At 48.8% G+C, this 19,352-nt stretch overlaps 1 protein-coding gene across 7 annotated transcripts in view; it reads right to left on the minus strand.

Moving 5' to 3' along the window:
* Window positions 1–14,893, minus strand: part of Tbc1d2 (TBC1 domain family member 2) — a 48,005-nt gene extending 33,112 nt beyond the window's left edge. For 3 of the 7 annotated variants that reach the window (XR_002476555.2, XM_021641493.2, XM_021641492.2), the window contains exons 1-3: window positions 14,360–14,893; window positions 9,758–9,899; window positions 1,790–1,937 (exon numbers count right to left, since the gene is read on the minus strand). Coding sequence is in view for 6 of the 7 variants with exons in the window: in XM_021641493.2 (XP_021497168.1) it covers window positions 1,790–1,937; window positions 9,758–9,899; window positions 14,360–14,725 (656 nt within the window). In the remaining variant the exon portion in view is untranslated. The remainder of the gene's footprint in view (window positions 1–1,789; window positions 1,938–9,757; window positions 9,900–14,359) is intronic. The other 4 variants (XM_021641490.2, XM_021641491.2, XM_060379877.1 and 1 more) reach the window with 3 other exon arrangements.
* Between the last annotated feature and the right edge of the window lie 4,459 nt (window positions 14,894–19,352).

Consider the following 19,352-nt stretch of genomic DNA (forward strand, 5'->3'; position numbering starts at 1 on the left):
AGAGTTTCTTTGTGTAGTCTCAACTGTACTAGACTCACTCTATAGACCAGGCTGGCCTCGAACTCACAGAGATCCACCTGCCTCTGCCTCCCAGAGTGCTTTATCTTTTCTCCTCTTTATCAGTCTGGAATCCTCCTTACCCATTCTGAACCACTCCGGGCCAAGTTGAAGGTACAAAGATGCTTCCTCCAGGGACAGTGGCTCAGCCGAGTAGTGACCACCTAGAAAGTGGTAAAAGGTAGAGAGCAAGCGCCCTGTCCCAGAGAGATACCAGCCAGGACCAAAGAGGCCCTTTCCGGGATTTGGTCATAGTAGGAGAGGAATACCTAGCTCAGCTCAGCTCTGCTCTGGAGGCTTGGCCAGCACAGAGGGTGATGACCACCAAGGAGGACAGCAGCCAGTGAGCCAGTTATGCTCCCGGGTTGCCTCTTCTGTGGTGGGGTGGAGCCCTCCCCGGGGCCAAGACTGACCCAATGATGCAGTCCACTCGCTTCATCTCACAACAGCCCTGGTAGTAAGGGAGGAGACCTGAGTGTCACAGCTGACTGGAACGCACGGTGGCTCACTGCAGACTTGTCCCAAAGCCTCTGGCAGTGCTCAGGATGCCCTGCATCCTGTTCCCTGAGGGTGACCTGTGCCGGGCACCCGGGCGGCTCTCGCTTCGCCACACCCCTGGCAGTGCAGGGAGCTAATCTTGCAGTGTTGCCAGGCCCTGCTTCCCTTCAGCGCGTTCCCAGCACACTCAGGTCCTCAGCATCTTCAGAGAGATAAGCCCTGAACCCTGCGGGGCTCATCCATGCTGCATGTCCCCCAGGCTTCTCTTTCCGGCTCAGACCCCTCTCCTGGGCTCCATGCACCTCTGTCCAAACGTCTGTGAATTAGCCCTCTCTCCCGCCAGCAGGCCCCAGAGGACACACCTCTTCTTTTCTCTAAAGCCTGCTTCTCTCCTGAGAAGAACATCACCATTCTCCCAGACATACATGGACATAAAGTAACAAAATAAAAAATTAAAAAAAAAGAATTTAAACAATTTTTAAAAGTGCCAGTTAGGACCTGGCATGGTAGTTCATACTTGTAATGCCAGCACTCAAAAAGCTGAGACTGGAGGATTCCTGCAAGTTCAAGGCCAGCTGGGGCTACAGGGTAAGTGTCAGGCTGGCATGGGGCTGCAGAGTAAGACCTTGTCTCAACACTCTCCACCGCAAAGTAGTAGACATGACCCATGTGTGGTGGAAATAATTTGATGTGAAATCATCATTTGATGTGATCTCAGTATACATGAACATACAGAGTTATATAACACCTGCTAAGCGTGGTGACTGGTAAAACTATGGGTAATTTTTAATGATTTTTCCTTTTAAAATGTTGTTTATTACTGTGTGTGGCATGTGTGTGGGCGTGTGGTATGTGGGGCGGGGTGCGATGGGTCCGGGCTTGTGCCACAATACATGTGGGGACAGTTCTATGGAGTTGGTAATCTCCGTCCATCTTTACGAGCATTCCAGGACGTCAGGTCACCAGGTTTGAGTGGCAAGTGCTTTAACAGCTGAGGCTGTTTTTGTATTTTGAAACAAGATCTCACTATGTAGCCCAGGCCAGCCTAGAACTCATGACACTCCTGCCTCTGCCTCCTGAGCGCTGGGATTGCAGTACCTGGCATATTTTTAAATCACAATGTGGTTAGTTGAAAATGAGCCCATGACGCTATGTTGTCCCACTTCTCGCCAGGTGACACTCACAGCAAGGGGCACTGGTGGTCTGGCCACCTCTTATCACCACTGGCACTTACTGTATTTCGGTTCCCAGATGCTTCAGAGAGATGTTCTGAAGGGCTGAAGGCATGGCGGGGACAGGCTGCAAGGCAGCAGCAGCACCCACAAGTCCAGGAGGTGTTTTCACCGGGCACAGGAACTCCTCCAGCTCCGCCTCCTCTTCTTCTGGAGAGCCAAAGACAGGCAGTCAGTACTGGCATGAGCCAGCGTACTTCCGGAGGAAGGACTTAGTCCTGGGCTCTGGGCTCAGCTCTGACAGACAGCAGCCCACCTAGCAAACTTACAGCAAAGCGGCTTTAAAATGATCTGTTTTGCTGCTGTAGCCTTCCTGGAGACTCTCTGCAAACACGCAGGAGCGCAGGTTATTCTGTATCCTATAAGCCATTTAAGAGAGCCGGGAATGTACTGACAGCATGGTGGGCCAAAGGGTCTATCCTAGTGTAATTTGTAGTACCTTAAACTGGATATAACTTTTTCCAGGTTTTTGTTTGTTCTGAGCGCGTGTGCGCGTGTGTGTATGTGTGTAAGCATATATCCATGTTTGCAGATGTGTGTGCTTGTATGTGGTAGCCGAGGTTGATGTCAGATATCTTTCTCCATCACTCTGCTTTATTTACTAGCACAGGGTTCGTTACTGAGCGCAGAGCTTGCTGACTGGGATAGCTATGAAGCCTGCTCTGGATCTCTGTCCCTGCCTCCCCAGGGCCAGCATTACATGGGTTCTGGGGACCTGCATGCTGGCTCTCAAGCTTGCGTGGCAACCTTTACCTAAGAAGCCAGCGACCCAGTCCTTCCTTTTGGACACGGAGCCTCAACTAAATTACTCACACTGGCCTTGACCTTGTATTCCCACTCCTGCCTCCAACTCTCAAGTACCTGAGATTACAGCCCACCATGCTGGGCTAGAAGTGAAGATTTCACAGCTCAGGGGCAGGCTCCTGGGTAAATCATGATGCCTCCACACAACTCCACTCAGCTATGTAAAACACAGGATGAAAAACACTAGAGAAGGGGGCAGAGTGGCTCATCGCAGGAGGCCAGAGGAGGAGAACGGCTGTGAGTGCCACGATAGCCTGAGATGCATAGTGAGACCTTCTCCCCATAGAACATAAGGAGTACACACGGGATATAATATTAAGTGGAAAATCAGAGGTTTAAGAATGGAGTGACAGTGCTGGGGAGATGGCTCAGAGGTTAAGAGCACCGGCTGCTCTTTTGGAGATCTGGAGTTCAATTCCCAGCAACCACATGGTGGCTATAGTGAGATCTGGTGCCCTCTTCTGGCTTGCAGGTGTATATGCAGATAGACCAATGTGCCCACAAAGTTCCAAAATAGACTCTTCATGGCGTAGGGATGTTGCTGAGATGCACAAGCTCCAGGATTCAAAGCTCCAAATCTCAATAAAATAAAATTTGAAAAAGGAAAGAAGCAAACTTCTTGAGTGACTGGAGCCTTACCATCACTGTGGTGGCTATGAATGATGCACATATGAACAAGATCAGTTAGCAGCAAAGGCGTCTAGCTAGCCATCATTTTGCATCAACAGCCAGCTGTCACAGTGGCAGTTCTGCCACCTGAAAAAAGCCACTCGGGTCACAAGGTCTTAGTGCCACTCAGCCAAGTGGCACTGAACAGGCTATTTTACGGCCTCATTGATCTGTCTTGTAACACAGCCTCAGTCTCTTATTGTCAGTGTTTCTCTTGTACCAACATGTAACGTTGCTAAGTGACAAGATCGTAGGCTGGGCTCCTGCCTGGCCATCACCATAACTTAGCGGGATTTCAAGGCATAATGTGGATAAAAGCATGCATTTTTACCATACAGGTCTCTTTGAAAATACTTTCTGATTGTGTGGTAGCACACACCTTCAGTCCCAGGAGGCAGAGGCAGGTGGATCTCTGTGTGAGGCCAGAGTGGTCTGCAGAGTGAGTTCCAGGACAGCCAAGGCTACACGGAGAAACTTTCTCTCTTTCTCTCTCTCCTTTTTGGTGGGTTTTTCAATATATATATCCTTTGCCATAATAAGAGATGTTTCTAATCAAAGTCGTAAGTTGGTAAGAGGTTTGATATTCTTGGGTAAAATATGTACCCATGAATAGAGACAACCTGTTACTCTTCAGCTTTCTTTCTGGTTAAAAGCCTAGATTTTAAAGATTAGAATGTAGTGAGCTGTGTCATGACTCACTGTTCTGGAATCCACATGACCTTTAAATCCGTATGCTAGCTTTTAAATGCCTTCAAGTTTTGAACCTGTCTTAGCTATCCTTTTAGAGAAACGACTTGCCCTTATAATTGCATACATATGCAGCAATCCAGAGAGTCCTTATCTAACTTAATAAATGTTAGATACTGGGAAAAAAAGTGTGAGTGGGGTGGCAGGACTGGATCCTGAGTGAGTGAGCAGGCTACTCTCAATTTATTGGTTTTCTCACCAAATTTGTTATTATAAAAAATTTAGGCCTACCTTCATAACCAGAAAACAAATTTACATTCATTAAATATAAGAAGTTACAAAGAGATCTTAAAACATAAAGAAACATTAAGATAACAATCCTCAGTACTGAAAAGCAAAGCAAAGATGTTTTGTATTAGCATATGATCCAAAACATGCTAAAATAAAAGGGCAGATGTCAACACAGCATTATCACTCACCATGTATAGAAGGTGGCACTATGGGTCGTAACACAGCATTAACAGTGGCTGTGTTTAGAAGATGGAGCTACGGCTGCCTTTTCTTCTTTACTGCTTCCCCAGTACCCTGACAAGAATTCGTTCAGAGCAACTGACTTAAAAATATTTAATGTTGAGATATGTTTCTAGGCTAAAAAGCATCATTCAAAGTGTAAGAGAGAGGATATGGCATTCTGATGGTTAATATGGGGTGTTACAGAAAGTGTGGAAGGGTTAGGGCCACTTACAGGATACAGTTATTTTTCTGCGGGGGCCCTTATCCTGAAGGAGTAAAAGCTTTAGGCGTGAGAGGCTAGAGGGATGGTTTCCTAGCTCAGAGCACTAGAGTTCGGCTCCCAGCACCCACCTACAGCTCACAACTGCATGTAACTCCAGCTTTCTTCTGGTCTCTGAAGGTATCACATTGACATGGACACACGGACACACGGACACACGGACACACACACACACACACACACACACACACACACACACGAGTAAAATTAAATCACCTTATGACTTTTGGGGTGGAGACATTTATCTGTGCATCCCATCAGTAAGGAAGGTGTGGGTATAAAAACATCCATCATCATGGTGAGATCTTGGGGAGGGGGAGGGGCGGGTAGAGGCTGTTCCACTCATGCAAGACAACCTGTAATCACTTGAACAATAGCAGGTCACACACCACTAATTCCCAGCAGGCTCCGCCCACTGCACAGGCTGGTCAGGAGGCTTGGCAGCAGCACTCACAGCCATTCTTCTGAGGCCTCCTTTCCATCCCCTTCTCCCCAAACATGGACAGGGGAGGACGGGAGAAAGTGAGATGGAGCAAAGCTCTAGGCTGGGAGGCGGCGAGGGGAAGAAGGGGAGGGGAAGAAGTCGCAATTAAGACGCAGGTGGGCGGGAGATGGGCAGGAGACAATCCTTCCAACTCCAGCCAGAGAAGAATCCCTGCTGGAGGAACAGTGTGGCAGGGAGGGCTGTGAGGCTGCGGCTGACTGGACCCGCAGCAGGAGCCAGGGCCAAGAGGAGGAACGGGCATTGCAACAGGCTCCAGCCCCAGAGATGAGCCTGTGGACAAGGACCAGGGTGGCCTGATGGGAAGGCCGTGTGTGTGTGTGTGTGTGTGTGTGTGTGTGTGTGATTTGAGGGAAGTATGTGAGGTAGGGGTGTGTGTACTTGTGTGCATGTATATGTATACATATCTCTGTGTGTAAATGAGTGAGGAGGAAATTACTTACACCAAAATAAGTAAATGAAATCTCAAGCAGGCCACTCTCTACCTTGTGTTCTTTAAGGCCAGAGCTCACAGAAATAGGAAGGGATAAGGCCCCATAATGGAGACTCCAATCTTTCAGATTTTGAATGGATTCAATATGAAATTGTCTTATTCATCAATGCTTTGACCACCTTCCCTCTCCCTCACTCAGGGCAAACAAAATCAGTTTTTATCAGGTTCTAGTATTTCTTTTGCAATGTCAGCTCTCACATCTTCTCTCTGCCTGTGACCCAAGATCAACTCTGAGGCTACATGACACTGCCTGTGGGGTAGTGCCAAGAAAAGCAGCTTGGAGAGGATAAGGCCTGTGGTGAAGGCCACAGCCAGCAGCTGACGTGAGCTCAGATGCAATTCAGCCACTTTGCCTTCTCCACAAAACCCTGTGGTTCACTGGGGCAGCATTCTGTTCCTGAAAAGTGGGTGTGCCTCCAAAGGCACCAGCTATTGCAGATACTAAATGGACGGGCACACTTGCTGGCCTTACCACAGCCGAGATCAACACCTCCTACTGGCCACAGATGAGGCCCTGGCTCCTCGTGCCTGGAGAAAGGCCCCAGTGAGGCAATCATGCTAGGCTTATCCAGCAGCCCTCAGACTCCTTGACTGAGGGCCTGGGTTCATCACTACAAGGAAGAGCCTGCCCACACAAAAAGAAGGCCTAGGCTGGGGGGACGCTGCTTTGGTGGTGTAGCCCTGAATGCCCTCCCAGCTCTGAGGGTGAACCTGTAGGCTCGCAGCTTGAAGTTTAGGCTGGGCAGTTCCTTACCCGGGGTCTTAGCTTGCTCTGCTACAAATGAGACTAACACCTCAAAGACAAAGGAGCGAGATGGCACATGCTCACCGCCAGAGCACTGCTGGCAAATGGCATGGGAATATTTGATGACACACACTTATGAATGCCCCTGTCAGCTGTGTGTTTTTGGCAATGTGTTACTATAGGAATCTGTTAGTTTTCCTCTGATTGTTCCTGGCTCCCTGGGGGCCCCGGTGCCGTGAAGTAGAAATGCTGAAAAGCTGTAGAGAACATGCCCTTCAGATTGCTCAAGGGCGTGACACAATTTTTTTTTTTTTTTTTTTTTTTACAGGACCCAGCCTCTGTGACTCAAAGTCAGAAGTGGATCAGGAGGATTGCACAGCCTTCTGCTTCCTCAGGAAGGATGGGGAGGGGCTGGGTTGGGCAGCATGCTCCACACAGCTAAGCTAAGGCTCAACAGCTTGCTCAAAGGAGTCAGGCACATGCTGAAGCAAGGTGATCACTGTGACTTTAGAGCCAGCCTGGGCTACACAGTGAGAATGAAGCTATCCTGGGCTACAGAATAAGCAAACAAACAAACAACAGACTCCATAAAGGTCTCTGTGTTCCTCATATGTGTATGTACGATGCAGGAAGTTTCGGCTCGGGCCTTGGGTCCAGCAGGGCAGGTTTGTAGGATGGAGAGGATGTCAGAGGGAAAGTCTATATGTCTGCTTCCGAATCTCAGGCCAGTGCTCTCCCTGGGACACCACCACCCTGGTTACGGGCCGCCATGTTGCCTGCCCCACAGGCAAAGCAATGCTATCCCCAAACAGTCATGTGTACTGAAGCAAAGCTAAAGGATTAGGAGCCTGGACCAGGTCTGGCACAGCCCAAGAGGCTGACGGGGTTCCTTGTACAACATGCTTTCATAGCCTAGTTCTTCACATTTTAGTTCAACACATATAGGAAGGGGGATCATCTCTGCTCATCTCTGCTCTGAAGTCGGCTCTGGCAACTGTGTCTACTCGGGCTATAATTACCCACAGGGATGGGCTTGCCTGGCTGTGTGGTGGTGGAGGGGTATGAGCTACAGGAGGATAGGTGCAAGAACAGCCCTTCAAAACCCTGCCTGAAGCTGGATACGGTGGTATGCGCCTGTAATCCCAGCACCTGGGAGGAGGAGGAAAAGGCAGGAAGCCCAGGAGTTCCAGAACAGCTTCAGCTACATGGTGAATTCAAGGGCAGCCTGGGCTACACGAGACACTGTCTCATAGCAAAAAAAAAAAAGAAGAAAAAAGCTCCCCAAAGAAGTTAGTGGCTGTTCAAGAAGCAGCTGTGTTGACAGTAATACTGCCATGTAATACTGTGTCAGTGTTAACACATATGCTATGACAGTAACAGCATCCATGTGCGCGTAGGTACTATGATGCCAATAATAGCGTAAATAATAGTGCGCACACACACACACACACACACACACACACACACACACACGCTCTTAGTGCAGCCACCACGTGCCAGGCCTGTGCACCTAATGTTACACTTTACAATCCTTTCCTTAGTCATGAAGCCCCGCGTATTTACCCTCAGATTCACTCTGCAAATAACTGCTGTGCCAGGCCGGACCCTAAGGACTAGGCGACAAAGGACACAGGTGACAGAGAAATGGTCCCTACTCTTAAGGGCTAGTGGGTGGAGACTGACATGGACACGGTCATCAGGACACCATGTGACAGGCCTCCCTGCAATGTTTGAAAGAATGTCAAACATCTATACTGAGTCTAGGTGGCAAAGTCCCAGACGGCATCCAAGAGGAAGTTGACAAGACGAAGTGACACGGGCCTTGCCTTACAGAATGAGCAGGGATTTACCAGGCAAAACAGAGGACTTGAGACCCTCCTGCTAAAGCATGGGCACAAAATGGGCACTGAGAGGCTTGATGAAATGTGCTTAGGATGGGGAGGGGTCAAGGTGAGCCCTAGATGGCAGGCCAGAACCTGTCCATCTGGGTGGGCTTTCATTTTAGAAAGCTCAGACTACAGGGGACAGGTTCAGTCACAGGCCTTGGTAGAGGGCACTGAGAGGAGGACTCTGAGAGAGTTTACCTAGGGAACAGCAGGGAGGGGACATGGAACTGACCTGCAGGTCAGGGGGTGAGGGTAGAGGCTGAGGAAGGGTGGGGGTGTGGCCCGCTGTTGGGAGAACAAGTGGACATAGAGGGCATCTACCAAGGGAGGGGGGCACTCCACAGACAGGCATGTGAAGCACCCAGGGGCTGTGGCCTCTGAGTCATCTGGCCATCGCCTTGCCCTGGGTAACTGGCCAGTCAACTCAAGTTGTTTGTATTTTAGACACTCCTGCAGTGGCTGTGGGACAGTCCATCCCCGTGCGAAATCTGTTAGCCACGCTTCCAGCCACAGAACAGTGCTGGGAGAAAGCGGGATCTCCCAGGCCTCTCCATGTTGGGATAGTCTAAAACTTGAGATTAAACAAAACAAAACAAAACAAAAAATGCAACAACATAAAAAACAAAACTTCACTTACAATACATTGTGAAGTTTATTATCCTAGCACTAGCTCGGCTGAGGTAGGATTGAGAGTTTTGAGGCCAATCTGGGCTACACAGCAAGAATCTGTCTGTCCCCAAAGCCAAAGGTAAGAGATTTGCTTAACGGCAGAGTGCTTGGCTAGCATGAGGTGCTAGATTCAACCTCCAGTAAATACACACACATACACACATACATGCACGCACGCATACAGATAAATGAAAGAAACCTCACTTGTAGGCAATATGGGACAAAGAACTTTGTTCTCTGAAAACATCAGGGTAAAGTAGCAGATACACCAAATCATTATAAAAGTGTGTAAGAGGCCACAGCATTGAACTTTCTCAGTGACCCTTCTCACGATCCTGAGTGTAACTTCCTGATTGTCAAGGGCTATCACAATGTTCTGCTGGGTCTGACAGTATGCAGACATTGTTCTAAGCCTTTGAGGTATATGAATTCAGGGAAGCCTCAGAAGAGTGCTAAGATGGGTATAATGTATCCACCTCATTTGTCAGGGAAAGAACTGAAGCTCAGGCAGGCTTGGCAACTTGCCTGAAATCACCCATGGCTGAGGCATGAACTCAGGCAGCCTGGCCTCGGAGCCCATGTTCCTGTCCTAATCAGGCCTATCTCCCATTCATTCCTGGTTCTGCTTTTTGGCAGAGGGCTCCTCCCGCATCCCCAGCAATGGGAGAAAGGCCTGGCGATCAAATGTTTGGGTGTGTGGCAGGAGGCCGGCCCACTGGTACCTAGCTTGAGGTGCAGGGTGGGTCCGTTCTCAGCCAGGGCAGCGGCAGGGGCAGCAGGAAGTGCAGGTGGGCTGCTGTGGAACTCCCAGCGCTTCATCTGCAGCTGCTGGAGCCAGTAGAGCATCGCTTGCTTGGTGGCGGCCTGAGAAGAACAAGCATTAGTCAGTGAGGTGGCAGCAGGGTGGCCTTCAGAGGTCACAGAAGGCTGAGGAACTCGGTCTTACCGGGAAAAACAGATCAGCACTTGGGGTCTATATTCATTTCTGCAACACCACAGAAAAGAATCAGGCTCTGGTTTCCCACTTAGGAGGTTCTTCAACGTCTCTTTGCCTAGGTTTCCTCAATTGTTTTGTGGTGACAATACTACCAACTTTATAGAGTGGTTATGAAGACAAAAGTAAGAAAAATAAAGTGCTCAGCATAGAACCCAGCACATGCCGGTGCACGGAAGCATTCCCTGGACAGAGAAAGAGAGGTGCCATACAACAAGGACATTTGCTCAACCACGTTCGTAGCAGCTCTACTCTTAATAGCTAGAAGCTGGAAACAACCTAGATGCCCCTCAGTGGAGGAATGGATACAGAAATTGCGGTGTGTTTACACAATGAAATACTAATACTACTCAGCACAAGGAAATCATGAAATTTGCAGGCAAATGGTGAGAACTAGAAAAGATCATCCTGAGTGAGGTATCCCAGAAGCAGAAAGACACAAATGATATATACTCAGTTATAAGTCGATATTAGACATATAATATAGATAAACATATAAAAATCTATACTCTTAAAGAAGCCAAACAACAAGGAAGACCCTAAGGAAGATGCTCAATTCTCATTCAGAAGGACAAATGCGATAGCAGAAGCAGGAGAAGACAGGGAACAGGACGGGAGCCTACCACAGACGGCCTCTGAAAGATTCTACTGATCGAGGTATCTAAGTAGAGGTATCAAAGCAGAGGCTGAGACCCATAGCCAAACTTTGGGCAGAGTGCAGGTAATCTTATGAAAGAAGGGGGAGATAGAAAGACTTGGAGGGGACAGGAGCTCCAAAAAGAGAGCAACAGAGCCATAAAAACTGAGCCCTGGGGGCCCTTCAAAGACTGATACCCCAATCAAGGACAATGCATGGACAGGACCTAAAACCCAGGCTCAGATGTAGCCCACAGACTCAGTCTCCAAGTGGGGTCCCTACTAAGGGGAGCAGGAACTTTCTCTGGCATGAATTCAGTGGCAGGCTCTCTAATCATCTCCCCCTGGGGGGTACAGCCTTGCTACTACGCAGAGGAAGACAATGCATCCAGTCCTAATGAGACCTGATAGGTTAAGGTCAAAGGACCTCCCCTATCAGTGGACTTGGGGAGGGGCATAGGGGGAGAAGAGGTAGGGAGAGTGGGATTAGGAGAAGATAAGGGAGGGGGCCAGAGCCAGGGTAAAAATTGAATAAATTGTAATAAATGATAATAATAAAAAGAAAAGAAAAGAGAGAGAGAGAGAGGTGCCATGAGGGAGGAAAGAGCTTTGAATCATGACCTGGATGGGAACCAGCCACCTTGAATGACATCACCAAGTTCTCAATGTCTTTCTGTGGAGTAGAGGCAATCCCTCCTGTTGCAGGCACACACCAGCTCATGGCTATGAATGGGGGCAGGAAAGCCTCATACACACTATGGTAACATGGTAGCACCCTGCACCACTCCAAACACATTAGCAGTTAGTTAGTGTCAGTCATTAGTTTCCCAACTAACGGCCTAAACAGTGGTTTGTACATCCAATAGCTTAATGGATCTTCTAGGAAGAAGGCAGGCATGATAGTTCTTTTTCACAGATGGCAATACAAGTAGGCCTGGCGTGTAGTGGCTATGTTGGCCCCAGAAACTATGTCTCTCAGTTGTAAACCAGAATTTTATTTTAAACATAATTTTAAAGGCATGAGCTTTGGTGCGCACAGACGATGGGCAGCTGGCTGGGCAGACAGTCAGCCTCAAGGCTATGAAAGGATGGCAAAAGGTTACAGAACAACCAGGGCAACTCTTTCAGGAGAGGGTGTGACTTGAGTGGGGAGACAGGTTGTCACACTGAGCTTCAGCTGTCAACATGACACAAACTCAGAGTCACCTGGGGAAAAGGGACTTAACTGAAGAACTGTCCAGATCAGACTGGCCTGCGGCCATGTCTGTGAGGCACTTTCTTAATTACTGATGAATGTAGAAGAGCCCAGCCCACTGTTGGTGGTGCCATCCCTAGGCAGGTACATCTAGGCCAGTGGTTCTCAACCTTCCTAACACTGCAACCCTTTAATACAGTTCCTCATGTTGTGGTGACCTCCAACCTTAAAATTATTTTTTGTTGCTCCTTTATAACTATAATTTTGCTAGTTATGAATGATTATGTAAATATCTGATATATTTACATCGACAATATCCAAAAGTTGAGAACCACCGGACTCTAGGCTATATAAAAAGGGAGCTGAGCAAGTCCAAGAAAACAAGCCAGCAAGCTGTGTTCTGCTATGGCCTCTGCTTAGGTTCCTGCCTCTAGGTTCCTGCTTGAATTCCTGCCTTCAGGGATAAACTGTGATGTGTAAATAAGCCAAGTAAACCCTTTCCTCTCCCAATTGCTTTTGGCTGTGGTGTTTCTCAAGGCAACAGAAACTCAGCTAGAGCAGGGGTATTGCTAGGAACGTCCCTTGGCCTGTTATACAGATATCAATAAGACAGAACGACTTTTTTCTTTCCATACTCTGTTCCTTGACTACCCCTAGGCTTCACCATGACCTGATAGTGCCCAGCTAAACACAAACACCTCGTTTTATTCCTTAACTCATCTGACATGTTCACATTGAGCAACCACTCTGTTAGAGGCTTTCCTAAAGCTGGAGACCCTGTGACAGGCCAGCACACGTGATCTCAGTCCACACGCAGGCTCATGAGGTAGCCCTTAGATCTTCTGGCCAGAGTTTTCTTCATATTGCATGGATCTGGATGCCCTACAGTTTCTTCACCCCGAGGTCTCTCCTGTCAACTCTACCCCAACCAGGCTACCAGCCAGTTACCATTGCCCCCACTGACTGGCCTACCACCCCTGGCTACGGTCATCTGCTTTTTCTTTAGGGCCATCATGCTCAGCCATCATTCCCTCCTGTCCATTTCTGCAAGGCTCTCTGGCTACCAGCGTCTTCTTGCCCCAATTTGTTCTCTGCCCAACAGCCAGACTGAACTCCCAAGACACTCTAATCTCATTGTACTCCCTTAGCTTAAGGTTCTTAGACAGCTTCTACAGCCTCCTGAACAAAGTCCAAGGCCCTGGGCCTAACTCACCAATGTCTCCCCCTTCACCTCCATCATTTGGGCACCTATGTATGCCAGACCCCTGTGGCTTGTCGGGATACTCATGGTCATACTGTGTTTTCCAGTCTCAGCATCACTGCCTTTATCCTTTGCGTGTCAAAAAGCCCATCATTTCTTGTTTAAGTGATGCCTTTCTGAAAAGCCTCCTCCCCATTTGGAGGAGCTGATTCCTCCTGTCTCCATACTGTTCCTGTCCAAACTCTTTACCGTGTCTCCATAAGGCAGTAACTATGCCTGACTTCCCAACACACCTAGGGCTGTTTGAGAATAAGGGGTAGAGCTGAACAAGTCTGACTTGTTCCACACCCCAGAGCCTAGCACAGGGCCATGTGTGTACGAATGGAGAGGTAACAACAGCACTTGTTTTGTGGAAGGGATACAAGACCCAAGGCCACATGACCTCTAAAATGTCCTTTCTGGCCTACAGATCTGGAGTCCTATTATTTTAATGGCAAGCCCCCTTCCATCCTCCAGCCTAACCAACTAGCCATGCTCTGCCAGGGAAAAAGACCTACACCTGTGGGCATTTTAGCACCTGGACAGCTGCAGGTCGAGGGTACAGGGAGATGGAGCAGAGGCAGTGGGGAGGAAGACCTTGAGGTCTTAAGCCCACATCCATCTTTCCAGTGAGGAGACGGGGCATGTCCTCTTAATGTGATAGGTTCTGACCTTGGGCTCCATCACCCTGTGTGTGCATATGTGTTTATTCAAATGACATTTACCAAGAACTTACTGGTTCAGACATGCCTGGATGAACAAACCAGGATGATCAGTGAGTGAACTTACATATTTTCCTTCCTAACCCCTGCCGATGTCTGCATTTATTCTCCTTGGCCAAAACACCAAGACATGAATCAGATCCTGGCCTCAAAGAATGCAACCACATTATCTCGACTGCTTCAGTATCGAGGAAGTAAGTTAAGGAAATTGAGTGGTTGGGCATGAGAACATCAAACCCAGATTGGCCTTCAGGCACCACTAAAATTCTGATAAACCACTGGAAGATTCCAACAGGGACCACATCATTGTAAATGCCCGGTCTGAGCCATTCTCTTCTGTCTATGATTCAGGTTTCTGACCCATAAAACGAATCCTTCACCCTTGCCTGTGGGAAGGCAATAAGGAAATGGTGTGAAAGCTCTATGGGAAAGCTCCAGGCTCTGGGCACACGATGGTGATCACTGTCCAAGTCCAGGTGACCATACACTGGCCCTGAAAAACGCACTCGAGTTGGAAAAGAGGAAAGTTTCGTTTACCTTGAGGGTAATAACGCGGCTGGGAGTCTTGATTTCAAAAGTGCCTTCCTCCTCAGCGTCTGCCTTGCAGTCAAACACCGCACTGGAGAGGTCGATGCTGTCCAAGGGGTTAGCATCTTGCGCGGTGCGCGAGTAATACAGGTGGCACTTCCTCTCGTCGTAGAAGAACCAGCGGCATTTCCAGCCCTTGATGGGTCCTTTGCCGCCAAACTTACTTAAATACCCACAGAGTTTCTTGGGGACCGTGTCTAGGGGCCTGGCGCAGTCCTCCGAGTGCCCGGGGGTCGCCGCCTCGGGCTCCCCGGCAGGGCTGGGAGGCTGCGTGGACTCGGAGGGAGAAGGGGTGCACTCGGGGGCGTCCTCCATCGTTGCTAGCCCGCTGCACAGGCCTGCGGCACAGGAATCTCGGAGATCCGGCGGGCACCTGGGACACGGACCGACACCTGGCTGGGGCGGAGCCGGTCCGGCCCGGCCCCCAAGAGAAGGTGGAGAGCTCCCGGCCGCTGCAGAGAGAGCGACTTAGGCACCTGACCGCAAAGCCGGCTCCCGGCGGCAAGCCCCGCCCCTGCCTCGCGAGGAGCCGCCCCTCGGCCCCGCCCACACGGCCCACTTCCGGCTTTTCCTCGGTGCCGTCCGCCATGTCTGCCGCGCGCGGCTGTGTTTTGTGCGGGCGCTTCATTTTAAAGACAAGGTGGCTCTGAGGTGCGCCTGCCGCCGGCGGCGGGGAGGGATGCGGGAAGGCGTGCCCAGCCCTGGCTGCGCGGCTCTGGGCTCCTCTGGGAAGCGTAGGGGGATGGCGTCCTCCGCAGCCGCCACCCTACGGGTGCCGCGCGTGCCACCGCTGGACGGCGCATCGCGCAGCCATTGGCCGAGTGCGCGCCGGCCGGGAGCTCGGTTTCCGGCCTTGGGGAGCGCCGCCCTCATCCCTGAAAAGCTTTCTAAGTATTCCCAGTCGCTTCCCACTTTCCCTGAAATCGGCCGCCACGCCTCCAACCACCCCTACCTCGGCCTCGCGTTCTCCCGTCGCCTGGCCTCGGGCGTCCAGTCCTCTGCTTCAGTTGCGGGTACCCGGAGCACATCTAGGACGTAGCCGAGCTTCTAAATAAAAGGGCCTAGGTTCCAGCCAACTCCCTCAACTATGCCTCGGTTTACTAATGCGTCCCAAGGCGTATTTCAGCACTAGAGGTGTACAGCATGTTCCGGGCATCTCTTTTTTTGTCTTCTGAGTCTTTCTTGCCTCTTCAGCTCCCGTTGCTTTAACCCATCAGTCCCAAATCCCTCGCGCCCCCCTCCCCCATCCTTGAAGAAATCCGTGTACATCAGGGGTATTAATGGAATGGGAGTATGGCAGTAGCGACCGCTGAGTATCTGTTACTTTTAAATATTCTGATTCCCCGGCGTTGAGCGACTTGCTCTGCCCAGGTTTCCTCATGTTTAAGGAGGGATAGTGCTCACTCTTTCCCTGCACTCCAGGATTAATGGGGGGAGCTAAGGAGCCTTCCTAGACTTGCAGAGGCCACGGGGGGGGGGGGGGTTCTAGATGAGAAAGGTTACAATCAGGTTACAGTCTCTTCTAAGGGCCAGGGAGCTATCTTAATTGATTGGCTAATTTTCTCATCCATAATCAACATTGGCTGCTGTATTTAATTTTCTGTTCATAATTTTACACTTTTTTCTAATAAATGCCTCAGTATTTCGTAAGTTCCCGTTCCAATAAAACCTTGATCCACACTTATCTATCCTTAGGACTGTCTTTGATAATATGCAGCAATCTCAACACAGAAGATAGAAGTTTTCAGTAAATGTTAGCTGTAACTAAAATGTCAATAAACTGGACATCAAAACAGTAAGCCACTAAGAGGACAGTAGGGTATTTAGCAGAGTTCAAACCACTGAAAACTGGAAAATACTGCTGGCCTCAAGCTTGTTATGTACACAAATATGACTTTCAGTTCTGAATAGTCCTGTCTTTGACAGTGGAGTCAGGCATAGCAGCCTGAGACAGAAGCAGACTGGGGTGTTCTCTTCAACTTGTAGGAACCTCAACTCATATGAAACTAAATCCTTGGCTTTATTGCAGAAAAGAATTTGAGGATGAGTCAGTAAGATGCAGAATTGAAGTTTATTAAAAAGGTACTCGGGAAAACCAGGCACCCCGAGACCTCTCAAACGAGAGTCCTATTTCCCTGTCTTAGTTCTAGCCATAGGTACTGTTTTGGTGGCTTCAAGTTATACCTCGAAGTATTGCTAAGAAATTTTACTTTTGTCTTTCTTCTCGATAAATGAGAGTCTAGAATGTCTCCGGAAGTACCTTGGCTGGAATTACAATCTGGTAAGATAAAGCCTGGATCCAGTTGCACAAGAGAGTTAAGACAAAGGGGGTTTTTAGTGAGATTCCTAAAAAATTGCAGGTTTGCTGCTAGGAAGGGAGAAAGGCCTGAAGCGTTTCTTTCTTGTCCTGAGATTCTCAGCAAGCAAGAGAATTCAACCAGACTCAGGAGTGAAGGGCTGCTTTCTCTTCCTGTGAATAATTTTTCCAGTCTCTTTACCCTGTGGCCCTCCTGTTCTGCTTCCCAAATGCTGATGTGATAGGCATTTACTAATATGCCTGGCTGCAATGAGCTTAGTAGTACTTTAGCCTTTGTCAGTAGAAAGAAACAAAATAAATAACAAGGATGCTGTAGTAAGGTTGTCGTCAGTAGAGAGCATCCATTATGTTCCAGGTCAGAGAGAGAATTTTGGTTTCCACAAAGAATCTGTGCAAATACTTTGGCAGCAATGACAGAATGTATGAAAATAATATAAAAGAGTTAATGTTTGGCTGATGAGATGGCTCCGTGGGTAAAGATGCTTGCTGTTCGAGCTTTTGAGTTCTGGCCCTGGGCCCCACATGGCAGAAGGAGAAAACAGACTCCCCAAAGTTGTCATCTGTCCTTTGTGTGAGTACACACACACACACACACACACACAGGTAATTTTTAAATTTAAGGAAGTTAATCACAACTTCAAGCTTTTGAAGTAGAGCCAGATCTCTGTGTAACTCTAGGTAAAAGGGGACATGGAGCTGGCAGGGTGCTCGGTGGCTAAAGTGCTCACTGCACAAAGCTGATTGACTTGAGTTCAACCCCTGGATCCCACAGGTAAAAGGAAAGAACCAACTCCTACAAGTCCTCTGACCTCCATACACAAGTCATGCCACTGGCACACCCACATCCGCATGCCCACCCACATGATAGTTTAAAAGGAGATGTGGCCATTGTAAATAATTAGAAGTGGGTGAGCAGAAGCCCCATTAAAAACTTCTTACCAAAATTTACCACATACAAGAAATCTGAAATGAAAGAGATTTATTTGGGGGGAAGGGAGTTAGGGCCCGAGTGGGCCATGTGGGTAAAGAGAGGGAGAGAGAGATGGGGGAGGGGTGCCCCAACAGAGAAAGGGGAGAGAGACCGAAGCAGTGAGGGCAAGAGAGGTGGCAGGTTGGTCCTTTTATATCTGGTGTGCAGCTGAACTGTGTCTGCCAGATGTGTCTGCCACATGCCTGGCGGGCATCACATGATGACATCGTAGGTTACTAGGCAACCCAGAAGCAGGCTGCCTATACGCTGACATTTTCCCCTTTTCCTATAATTAAAAAATGAGGACATTGGACTCCTCATTTAAGGCAAGTTAAAGTATATAAATGTAGGTCATTTCTTGCTCTCCATGCGGGGAGCGGGGGGAAAGGGGAGAGAGAGGGGAAAAAAGTAAAAAGCACCAAAATGTCCAGATTACATGGTGAGGAGGAGGGAATGCCCCTTGCCTGGAGAGTTCAGGGTAGAGGGTGAGGCTTGCCAGCCATGCACTGCATCAGATAGGGACTAAGGAATGCTGGGAGAACCTGGAGCTGTTTATCCCAGGCCTGAAGCACACCATTCCAGCCTTTTGTTGTTAATAAAAGAATAACGGGTGAAGAATCTTTTTTGGATACTACCTGCTGACACTGGGGTAGCGATAGGGGGGCCAAAGGCTGAAATGTTGGCCAAGCCTAGGAAGAGTAGGCTGTTTTGATGCTATCCAGGACCTGTGAGAACATTCGTGGCTGTGAGGGAAAGTGCAGGTTCAGCTTGACTTACTCTGCAAGGTTAGATTGGAACACCTGTGGGCAGCTGCTTTGGCTGCTGTTTTGGAGATAGAAAACACCTGGGTCTGGCAGGATACTGGAACATACATATTGGCAGAAGACAAAGTAGGTTAAGGAGAAAATTCCTTTTAGGAATTTGAAACTTTTTGGGAGAGCAAGCAGAGGGAAGGTTTTGGAGTGAAGAAGAGACTTGAACATAGGGAAACTCCATTTACCCAATCACTGGCAGTAATTAAAAAGGTCTTGTTTTGGATCTGTCATCTAATGGATACTGAGGCTAAGTGTGGTTGCAGAGGTCTGTAAACTTAGAAGCCTTTAAAGTGGGCAATAGGTGTGGAAATCTGAAATTCTCCAGGAGGTGTCCCAGAGGAGAATCTGGAGGAGCGGGTGAATGGACCATTCTTGTTTGGCAGGTAGGAGTCAGTGACCTGTCAAGGCATCCCAAGAACAAGGTTTGATTCAGTAGACTGGTGTGGTACAATCTGTTCCAACACTTTGTCAGTGTTGGCCAGAGACCAAGGGCACAGTTGCCAGTAGTGGACATGGTTACCTAGTGCGAGGATTTTGTAGACAGAGAGAGAGAGAGAGAGAGAGAGAGAGAGAGAGAGAGAGAGAGAAACCATGATGCTGGTAGTGAGAGAATCTCACCCAAGGGAAAAGTTCTTAGATGAAGGATTTGGATGTAGGTTGGTGAGAACCTTAGGAAGCATTGATGCCAACCAGGCTGGTGAATCAGCTGGTGTTGAATGCAGAAATGTAGCAGTTGGGTAGTTAGGAAAGGGAAGTCCCAAAACCATGGAAAGGGGGAGAAATTCCATCCTCTGGACAGGCAATAGGTGGGAAACTTAAGCTGTTGATTGGCAGTACTTA

The sequence above is a fragment of the Meriones unguiculatus genome, chromosome 3 (genome assembly GCF_030254825.1).
Source record: "Meriones unguiculatus strain TT.TT164.6M chromosome 3, Bangor_MerUng_6.1, whole genome shotgun sequence".
Classification (NCBI taxonomy): Eukaryota; Metazoa; Chordata; class Mammalia; order Rodentia; family Muridae; genus Meriones; species Meriones unguiculatus.